Source organism: Meleagris gallopavo, chromosome 16, assembly GCF_000146605.3.
Source record: "Meleagris gallopavo isolate NT-WF06-2002-E0010 breed Aviagen turkey brand Nicholas breeding stock chromosome 16, Turkey_5.1, whole genome shotgun sequence".
Lineage (NCBI taxonomy): Eukaryota > Metazoa > Chordata > Aves > Galliformes > Phasianidae > Meleagris > Meleagris gallopavo.
In genome coordinates this window covers 8,404,889-8,415,304 of record NC_015026.2, presented here as the reverse complement: position 1 = coordinate 8,415,304, position 10,416 = coordinate 8,404,889, and the positions used below count along the sequence as shown (strand labels likewise).

At 48.6% G+C, this 10,416-nt stretch overlaps 2 protein-coding genes across 4 annotated transcripts in view; both read right to left on the bottom strand.

The window, feature by feature from the left end:
* Positions 1-84, bottom strand: part of SMCR8 (SMCR8-C9orf72 complex subunit) — a 9,641-nt gene extending 9,557 nt beyond the window's left edge. Inside the window, exon 1 of the mRNA XM_010719823.1 lies at positions 55-84. Coding sequence (XP_010718125.1) covers positions 55-84 — 30 coding nt within the window. The remainder of the gene's footprint in view (positions 1-54) is intronic.
* A 1,014-nt stretch (positions 85-1,098) lies between these two features.
* LOC104913409 (chemokine-like receptor 1) lies at positions 1,099-10,410 on the bottom strand. 3 transcript variants are annotated; one of them, XR_002120058.2, is made up of 3 exons: positions 9,791-10,410; positions 3,546-8,623; positions 1,099-1,370 (listed from the first exon to the last, which is right to left on the bottom strand). XR_002120058.2 is itself a non-coding variant. In XM_010719560.3 (2 exons), exons 1-2 carry the CDS (start codon positions 9,884-9,886, stop codon positions 7,520-7,522), a joined length of 1,200 nt encoding a protein of 399 aa, XP_010717862.1. In that variant the 5' UTR covers positions 9,887-10,410; the 3' UTR covers positions 1,911-7,519. The 3 variants fall into 3 exon arrangements, 1 of the variants encoding a protein (XP_010717862.1); XR_002120057.2 differs by lacking the exon at positions 1,099-1,370 and adding an exon at positions 1,911-2,858; XM_010719560.3 differs by lacking the exon at positions 1,099-1,370 and having other exon boundaries at positions 1,911-8,623.
* Positions 10,411-10,416: the final 6 nt, after the last annotated feature.

Genomic DNA, 10,416 nt, shown 5'->3' with positions numbered 1-10,416 from the left:
GGGAGTGAGGCCACGCCCTGCACCCCCACAGCCCTTCCCGCCGAGGCCTCGCGCCGCTTTGAGGGGCGTCTCCGCCGGCGCCATTTTCCCCCCTGAGGTGGTGGGGGAGATGTTGGGGCACTGCCGAGGAGGGCGGATTTGAGGAGCGTGCTGTTAACACATCGTTTCACGTTTTCCCCGCTCGGATGTCACGGGTGTGGCAGTGGTATCCATCAGGGTTGTATAAGTCCCCTCACAAAATCCAAGCTGTATCAGTGTATCTGAGTGTACTGTGAAGTACACTGCACAGTGCTAGGTTTTGTTATCCTGCATAAATTCAGGAGGGTAAAGCTCCTGCCAGTGCCCACCAAAGCAAACGCACAGGCACTGATCACTTTACTGTTCCCAAACCTTTTTCTGCTAGCACAGTGGCCAAAAGCTGGTTTAAATCATGCTTTTCAGGGTACCCAAGATAAGCATTTTGTGATATATGGATCAAAGTTCTAATCTTTGGAGTACAGGTACAGATCAGGTACTTTTAACTGCACCTTCTCACAAAATAACTATTTCTGGGCTGCAACATACAGAGTGCATTGAACAAGGCCTGGAGCACCCGAGCAGAGACCTGTGTGCCATGAAAGACACAAAAAAGCTGCCCATACTGCTCACCCAATGCACAAAGACAACTTTGGATTTTGTACTTTGAAACTTCTTACAGTGAAACTGCCACTGTGAGCTGTATTTTTACTTTAAGCATTCACATGCTTGCCCATAGCTCACAATACGCGCTTCAACAGTTGTCTCCGCTGCCAGCAGTCAGAGCAGGGAAGGAGAGCAGTTGAACCTGAATCAGCAGCCAGATGCTGAGCACTCCAGATGCAGCACTTCTCACAGAGGAGAGACATCTGTCTGAAATGCATGAGACCTGTTTGTGTCCTCAGAGAGGCAATGCTGCAGCTATTCCATGCATGTCTGCAGGATCTCAGGTTGGAAAGTGTGATAAAATGGGTCCCATTGCCTCCTCACCACCCCCACCATTTCCAGTCTGTGTTCCTCTGTTTACAGGCTGCTGCTCCCACTGTTGATTCAGGTTCCTCGACCTTTGTAGATTCCTTTTTGTTTTGCAGGGAAGGCAGCTCTGAGCCTTTTGTCAGCCTCCTCACAGAGCAGCAGAGATTTCTTAGTGTCAGTCCTCATCACAGGGTTTCACTACAGGCTGATGGCAGAGCAGCCAGAAACAACACATGTTGAAGCGCTGACCCACAGCGCAATCAGCAGCCTTCCTCAGAGGCATTTTTCAATACCCTCAGGGCACACAGAATTTGCTGACTGCTCAATTTGTGCTGCTCCAAATTCCTGATGCCTACACAAGTAAACCACAGGACCAGGAACTTAAAAAAAAAAAAATGTCATCTTCTCCTTTTTCTTGGGCAACTGTCTGCGTTTTCTCAAAGAAAATCAGTTTCTTTCCTGCCTCTGTTTTCCTGGTCAGAGGAATACAAATGGAAGCCTCCGGTCCCAAGGGAAGAGGGATTTGTTGATATTACAATATGTTATTCAAGTACTGAGAGTTTAACAGATTGCTTTCCCAAAACGAACACCTGGTTTTTATTTCATTTACAATGATCCAATTAGCAGTCATCTAAGGAATTCTGAAAAATTGTTACGAGTGACTGGAGCAGCTCAGGGAAATCTGTTGTTCTTAATCCAGATGCAATTCTGTCAGGAAGAAGTATGCCGTAATGCATAAATTAAAAAAGCCTACAGTTAGTCCAGCCAAGGTGAAGGGCACTGCTCATCCAGCACTTGGCAGGACGACAGCCTGCATCCATCACCTGAGAGACAACAAACGCTTGTGTCATCCTGTCTCCTAAGCTCCATCCATCACTGCTCTGCCAGGTTGCTGTTTTGTATTGTTTGTTGTTGCTTTGTATTTTTTTTTTTTTAATTAAGGTGGACATTAAAAATCTCCTGTCAATCTGTTTGTTGGCAAAAGTTATTGAGCTTGACACACAAAAGAAACATTTTGCTTTCATCCTGACACAGCCCTGTGAATGTGTTTTGTCTCTCCCAGTAGTCTTACAAGGCACCTTGAAGAAATCTTCTGCCCATGTATTCTTCCAGAGCCTGCTGGGGTGCCCTGCAGCATGTAGGAACCTCCACGCTCAGCACAGCCTCAAGGCTGCCACCTCCAATCCCTGCCTCGGGAGTGAGCGTGTCTGGTTTCTAGAAGACACCAACTTGGATACTGCCCAGCTAGAGGCAGAGCTCAAAGTAGCTATAAATAGATTTCTGAATATCCCCTGTGCTTGGAAGTGATCTGGAAAATAGCATTCCTCACTTCTGAGAACTAAAGTGCCTTAAGAAAGGCCCCAGAGCAGAGCAGGCATCTTATCTACATGAAGGGCTAAATAGACAGCACTCTCCTTTTGTTTAATCAAATATTAATGCCTAACTGTGGCTTGGCTGTCTGCAGGAAACAGGCACCAATTAATTCTATTATAGTAACATCCCTCCTAAGTCATGAATATATCTACTTAGGGAAAATAGATATATATATATAAAAAAAAACACAGGTTAGTTTGTTTCCCATTTCTAACAGTACTGCAAGTTCCAGGTCAGTCTGAAATGATTAACAGATCTGCCACATCAGCCTTCAGCACAGGCATGGAGTTATCTCCTGTCAGCCTTCAAACAAAGAAACAACAGACTTGTTGGAATAGCCAGTGTTTAACAGGTCACTGCACAGAAAAATGTCTCAAGCTGGATGAAAGGGAGAGGATTTGAGCAAACGCTGTCCTGGAACGAGAACCAGAAGTAGCATCTTCTGCTTTGTTTGCATATTGTCTTTGCTTGCTGTGATTGCATGCAGCAGCGTCCTGTAAAGTTTGTGTAACAGTCATAACTCAGTCAAAACATAACAGATGTGGTTTGCCCTTTAATTCTCCCTTAAACAAAAGCCACTGAACAATGAAGTGGTGTCATTTTAGGGAAGTTGAACAGCTACACAGTGCCAAACACTCTGTTTCACTGTCCTACCCAGTAGGTCCTAGTTTGACTTGGCATTTACTGCATTACTGCACAAAGCTACAGCTCCTCTACACAGAGGAAGTGGGGATGCATCGTGCCCTGCGCAGGCTCTTAGTGAATATTCAGGAAAGGTTTGAATTAGGCACGGGTCACTGTACAGTGGGCTTGCTAATGAAAGCAGAGCTCAGTAGAGAGAAGATCCTGTGCTTCACATACACAAATATGGGGGAAGGGGAGAAAGAGAGGGGAAGGTAAAGAGACTGCTGACTTCCATCTCTGCCCAAAGCAGCTAGGCAGAAACTAGGAGAAGTGCCAAAGAGCAACCTGCAGGGGCACTCTGATCTCCTCCCAGCTTGGTGCAGAACAGGGCTGAGCCCAGAGCAGCAATAATGCACAAATACCTGTGCAGGTTGGGATCCTTACCCAGCTGCAATGCCAAGAAGTGATGGACCTCTATACATTGCCTTTAGCTTGACCTTATCTAACAAGCCCATTCCCCAGGTTCAGGAGTGAGACACTTTAAAAGTTTTACTCACCAGGAAGATTTCACCAGAAGAAATGCAAAAGAACTAGCAGGCTTCTCATAGGCTTTTATTGTTTCATTTAGGAGCATCTACTGAGAACTTCCTCCCCTGCTGAATCACTTTCCATCCATCTGCACCCACCATCCGCTGCTGGTACTTTTAAGGCTGTCTCAGCTCCTGTTCTTCCCTCCCTCTTTCCTCTTAACTGTTCTGAGCTCAGTTTTTTATTTCCATGCTCTCCTCCAGGTTCCAAGGATAGAGTACAACCTCTTCTTGAAATGCTGCTTGGTTGGTTTGTCCCTGATAGCTCTGCAGCTTCTCCCCACCTCCTGAGTCACCTGCTATATTCTCTCCTCCAAAGCAAAGCAGCCCAGCTCAAGTTGAAATTCTGACTTAAAATGCTTGCTAGAAAAACATAGAACTGCCAGGCATGGCAACAATCCACTGCTATCAAGGACTACATGCTGCAAGTCCCCCAGGCTTTAACTGCTTGAGATCTTCGTTAAATCCTTGTCTAGGATCCTGTCTTCCTTACAGAAGCTGCTGTGTCACAAAATCCAGCTATACTATGGTGGTGCCCCAGCATAATGAAAATACCACACTTACTTTGTCTTGTGCTAAAGAACACCATACCATCCTGGTAGACCCTCATCCAACCAGAAATGGACCACTGACCTGGTACCACTTAGCCTTGGATTGAATTAGGGTGGGTCACAGTCATGTTGTTTGGGATTTTGCCCATTCTATTTTCACTCTCCTGCACTAGCCCCATGACATAATTCCCCCCACCTGCACCAGGTAGCAGGGTACCTCCTTCCCTTTCTCCCTTCCTTTGAGGACAGCTCTGAACAGTGCAGGGTGCACTCAGAAGGCACAGGCTTTGGGCTTTCTGCCATGACAAAGCCTCTAGCCCGAATCACCTGCCAAGCCTTTCTGAGCTCTGTCACCAAGATGTTTTGGTGATACCACGTTCACCTCACCCACCTCCAAAGCATTAATGACCTCATCCGCTACTGCCCTGCTACTCCATACCAAACACCCCAGCTACCAAAACTTGCTTGCTCTCAGCTTTCTTCACACACAACTGAACCCAGCATGCCCCAAGTGGCTCTGTCCATCCCAATCCTATTTGTAGGAATGGAGCTGTCAGTCTGCCCACAGAGCCGCCCCTCCGCAGGGCCAATCAGGCAGAGGCCAGCAGGACAGCCGACCTGTGCCTTTCTCAACAACTGCAAATACCAGGGGTTCAGGCTGTTCTTGAAGCCCAGCACCACGCAACTGATCACATCTGAGAGAGCCTTGAGAGGAAAGCTGCGTCAGAGGGGGGCACAGCTGCCAAAAATGCTGCTTGACCCCTTAGGATTGTTTGCTTGTCTTGGATTTTTTTCTTTATTCAAGCTTTTTTATTTACAGAGATGGCAAATATGAATATCAGAGAGAATGAATAGCCTGCCTTCTAGTTAGCAATGAGGGACTAGCTTAATTATTGTTGTAATAATTGAATAGCCTGAACACAAGCAAATTCAATATGAGAGATTTATCTTGGAACCAGTCCCCGGGCAGCCTAACCACACCTGGTGTCAGCTTTGCATAAAGGCTTGGGATCAGACCCAGGATGACAGAACTATTTCTGTGACCATCCTGCAACACAGCAATGGCCATGAGGTTACTGTCGATAAAACATTCCCTTTCCCATTTTTTCCTCAACAGTATTTTGACAGGTGTTCTCAGGAACAGCTGTTTGAAACTCTCTAAGTCCCTTTCCCATCATGCAAGGAGAGAGTTCTGTGAAGGAGCACTATTTTGCTTAACCATAATAATGTGCCACTTAAAGAGGAGGCCACTTCTGGGAGGGGCATTAGGACAATTTAGTTGCAGGTTAAATGGGATTTGCTAAAGCTGCTGTGCTAATGGCACGCTGTGCTTGGCTGGGATGCCAAGGAGAAGGTGGTGCTCTGTAGGTTGCTCTCCTGGTATTTGAGCAGCAATTCCTTGTACCATCCAGACTCTCTGCTTCACTGACATCAGAACCCTGTACCCATCTGGTATGCCCAAATGGCCCAGAAAATTACATCCTTTCTTATCCCAAACTGTGACGCTCCAAGTTCAAGGGTTCTGGGATGATGAGAGAGGCACAATGGGAGGCCAAGGCTTTGGTCCAGCAATCTCAGAGATGCTTGTCACAGGGAATAATGTGGGCTCTGCAAACAGATTAAGAAAACCAGAAAGAGCAAACACTGGTCTGCACAACCTTGACACTGCAATCAATGCTGTCATTTGCCACCAGGAGCAAGTAAACAGCCCCAGCATTGCACTGCATAGCAAACATTGCAGCTTTATCTGGATGACAGGCAGCAATTTGTGGTAAAGGGTAAATCTTTCTGTTCACTCATGCTTGACATATGGATGGTCTTGCTACATTCCCTGATCTCAGTGGGATTACGCATGAATTTAAGGTTAAGTACATGGATGCCTGTAGGATCACAACCTTCATTTAATATTGTGTGACCCAACAGACCTGTAATTAATCCTTAACATGTTCAAGTGACAGATCTCACTCAGTGCTGTCATCCACAAAGAAATGAGAGACGTGCACATTCATACATTCAGGCTGGGATTCAGACAGATTTTCCAGCCATTGAAGCAATGAGGTTCCACGAGCAGCTGAGAGGCTGCTTCCTAGCAGCATAAATGGGACAGTGGTAGTTTGTGTCATGTTACAGGCAGGGGAAGGAGGTGTGATACCAGCACCTGCTCACACAGCTGCCCCGTGTTGGGATGGGAACCTTCCCTTCTACCTGACCGACGTTTTATGCCATAATCATTGAAGCTGTTCAGAGGCCGATCAAACCCAGGGGAATAACACCACCATCTTCATCCCAAGCACTTTGCAAAAGTGAAATCTGGGCAAACCCAATTCTAAATTTGCTCTTCCTTCTCTGCCTTGCTGGGTTTTAGACAAACCTCGTCACGCAGGCTGAGTGCTGCCTATGTCAGACAGGGGAGAGTTACTGGGAGCAATTTCCAAATCATTGAATCTTCTTATCTAGTTGCTTTGTTAGCAAACATGAGCATTCACATTTTGAATGGATCACACAGGCAGCACAGTAGGCTGGGTATGTTTTAAATAAGTTTAATGGAGTACAAAATGAGACTTTTTAGCTATACAAGGGCCAGAAGCAGGTCAAACACAAACATGGAGTAGCATTGCTCAGGAACAGTTATGCTGAACACCAAATCTGAGTAAGTGGGACACAACCAACAACTTGTCTCGGGAGGGAAAGGACGAAGCTAGCCCAGACCCTACCAAAATACACATAACCACCTCATATAATCCTGTTTCTTTAAAAGCTGCATTTGCAAAAGTGCCTCCAGACAGATCCCACTGCATGTTCATGCTGCTTTTTTTTTTAATTTAATCATCTTCTACTTAAAATTCAGCAGCCCATGTGCCAGACTGGTATGATGCACAGGAAAAGATGTATTTTATTACTGATTTAATTATAAGGAATTTATGAAGCAGCTCTTCCCTCCATCCCCTTAGCCAGCTGAAGTGCCAGCTGCGCCTGCTGCCAGCACACCTGCATCCAATTTTGCCCCCTGGTGGAACCCCAGAATTTTTGCATCCCAGCAAAGACTGGCTACCAGGAAAGCCTAGCAAGTGCAGAGAACACATCCTCTCAGCAGCTAACTTGCCATTTAGGAATGCCCTGAGGGTGAACCCAGTAGTGATGCAGACTCGGGTACCTACAAGGTGACTCCACTGAGCTCAGAGGCTGCTTCTCATGGCTGAAGGACACTGGAGAGAAGGGAAAATAAAGGGAATCCTGTCAGGAAAGTCACAGACTCAGTTTACAAAGGGTTGCCTGCTAAAAATGGGATGTTGTGACAAATCAGCAGAAAAAAAAGAGAAGAAGAGAGAAGAAGAAAGAAAAACAGAGAGAGAAAACTGCCCTGTAGTGGTGCCCATGATGAACCATGCCCAGTCAGAGCCTTGGGACTTCTGCTTCTGAGGCAGACCTGGACTTCCTCCTGCTGCTCAGGCTGCCCAGCATTGACTCCTCACTGAATGCCCCTTCAAAGGTCGACAAGATGGATTGGCAAAACTTCTCCTTGAAATCTGGCCCCACAAAGACGTAAAGGATGGGATTTATACAGCTGTTGAAGAAAGCAAGGCTGGAAACCAGGGGGATTCCTATGTAGAGGGCCATTTTCATCTCATGACTGGAAGAGTTTTGAGATATTTCTAGCAAGGAGAAGACATGATAGGGGAAATAACAGAGGAAGAACGAGACTGTGACAGCAATGATAATTCTGTACGGCTTTGCAGAGCTGGCTAGTTGCCTTCTTTTCAGCTTGACAGCAACAACGCTGTAGCAGATGAGAATCACTGTGAAGGGGATGAGGAACCCACATAAGAACCGTGTTATGATCATTGCTTTGTGCCGCATCCTCCACAGCCTCCGTGTCTCCTCGGCCGAGTAGTCATCAGACAGCGCAAAGTTGTTATAGCAGCTGGTGATGTTACGGGAACTGACCGCGGTGTCACGAAAAATGAGGTACGGGGAGCTGAGCAGGACAGCCATGCCCCACGTCCCCAGCGCGACCCTGGCCGCCAGCTCTGGACTCCTGCGGTTGTGGGACCACACGGGGAAGGCCACGGCCACGCAGCGGTCCACGCTGATGACCATCAGGAGGAAGACGCTGGCGAACATGTTGAGGAAGGCGATGGTGCTGTTCAGCTTGCACAGCAGCTTCCCAAAGGGCCAGTGGAAGTCCAGAGCGGTGTAGGCGATGCTGAGGGGCAGGAAAAAGGTGAAGATGAAGTCAGCGATGGCCAGGTTGAGGAACCACACTGAGTTCACTGTCTTCTTCATCTTGAAGCCTGCAATCCAAATGACGAGGCCGTTCCCTGTTACCCCCAGCACACAGGCAATGCTGTACACCACCATGGAGAGGACATGCAGGCTCTTCTGGAGGCCAGAGTAGTGGTCGTGGGCTGTGGCATTCCCAGGGGGCATGGAGGGGGAGCTGTCAGGGAAGGGTGACGGAGAAGAAGAGACGGTCTCCATTGCCACCAAGCTGGGGTCCTGAAACCATAACAGCACACACTGCTATTATCTGCAGCTCCCTTAGCTTTGGGGAGAATCTTTGATTGCAACCATACATAAAATGGATATGCAAAGATGAAACGTGCACTTAGAATGACTTAATGAACATACTTCTCTATAGAACATCTCAAGTTTCAGAATGGTAGATAAATACTTGGGAGGCACAAGGAATTTAAGCCACTTGAGCAAGTGAACAGAGGGAAGAAGACAGTCTGAAAGTTTTGAGTTGATCTGATCTTGTCATTAAAGGATGATGCCAGCAGGAATGGGAGACATTTGAGCAGAGGCTCAGCCACCACAGGGACAACTCAGAGTCCCAGCGCTGCAAGCTTTTGCAGACAGGGACCAACCAAGACTAGAACAGTTACTTATCTCTTGGGAAGTCCCTGGATGCCCACAGAGATTGTCACCCACACTGACAGCCAGCCCACTAACACTGAGAGGCAGAAAATAAATGATATCAAAAATCTTTTTGCTTGCAGCTCTTTCCACACCAGAGGATCCAGGGGACTGTGGGCAGAGGGTTGGCATCTGCCCTGTCACCCTGGGACCCGAGACACCAGCCCAGGCTCTGCTGCTGGCATTGGCAGCGTCAGAACAACTCATCCACAAGCAGTCTGTGACAGCAGCCGGCCATGGGCTGAGAGCAGAACTACAAAAACCGAAATTGCACAGCTGTGGCCAAGCTCTTTGGTGATGGAAGACAAATTAACAGAGCTATTATTAAGTTAAAAGATTGCTCCTTCAACAGCTATCATAGTATCATAGAATTATTAAGGTTGGAAAAGATCTCCCAAGATCAAGTCCAACCCCAGCCTACCCCCACCGTGCCCACATCCCTCAGTGCCACATCTCCACAGTCTGGAACACTTCCAGGGACAGTGTCCCCACCACTCCCTGGGCAGCAGTGCCAGTGCCTGACCGCTCTCTGGGAGAAGAAATTGTTCCTAGCATCCATCCTGAACCTCCCCTAGTGCAACTTAAGGCCATTACCTTCTGCCTTATCACTGTTATCTGGGAGAAAAGCGCCTAAAGACGTGTACAGTTCAGGCAGAGTGGCATCCAAGGTGAGTTTTGGTGCAACAGCCACCCACACACCCACCTCCGCACCCAGCACCCCTCACCGCCAGGACCGGCGGCACTCACCGCAGCACCGCACTGCTCCTGCTCTGCCTGCAGCCCCACTGCTTTGAGACACCGCTCCTCATGCTGTGACTCACAGTGCGCACTCTGCTTTTCCATCACTTGGGATCACAAGGAATTTACTGGGACTGTTTATTCCCTAACTCTGTTCCTCAATTTACAGCACGCTGATTTAACCTCTGAAGCTCTGTCCGTGGTCTCTTGGGTCGGGTTGGCCAAACCCAAGTGCCCACTTGTGTTTGAAGCACACAGTGCAGCGCTACTCCTGCCGGCAAGCCTCATTCTTCCGGGGCTGAAACGTTCCTCCAGGGCACCGGCACACCCCGCAGCGCAGCAGGGCTGCCCTCTGCACAGGGTGCAGTGCAGGCTCTGCTCCCGCAGGCAGTGCTCCCACACCGTGGCCGAGCACCACGCACAGCGGACCCGCCGGGCTCAGCGCATTGCCCCGGCCAGCAGCCCCGCCACCAGGGCGGCGGGATGCGGGGCAGCGGGGAGCACCTTCAGAGCTGGCAGGGAGGCTCGGGAGATCTCGGCTGGCGGGGAGCCCCGGTGCGAGGGAAGTGGGCGGCTCCCGTGTGCGCAGGGCCCGGCGCAGCCCCCGGCCCGGCCAAGGTCAACCCGCGTGCCGG

Excerpts from the sequence above, each read along its gene's own strand:
- LOC104913409 (XM_010719560.3), bottom strand. The coding sequence starts at position 9,886 with ATGGAAAAGCAGAGTGCGCACTGTGAGTCACAGCATGAGGAGCGGTGT. Across the intron at positions 8,624-9,790 it reads AGGAGCAGTGCGGTGCTGCG|GACCCCAGCTTGGTGGCAAT; the intron begins GTGAGTGCCGCC and ends TTATGGTTTCAG.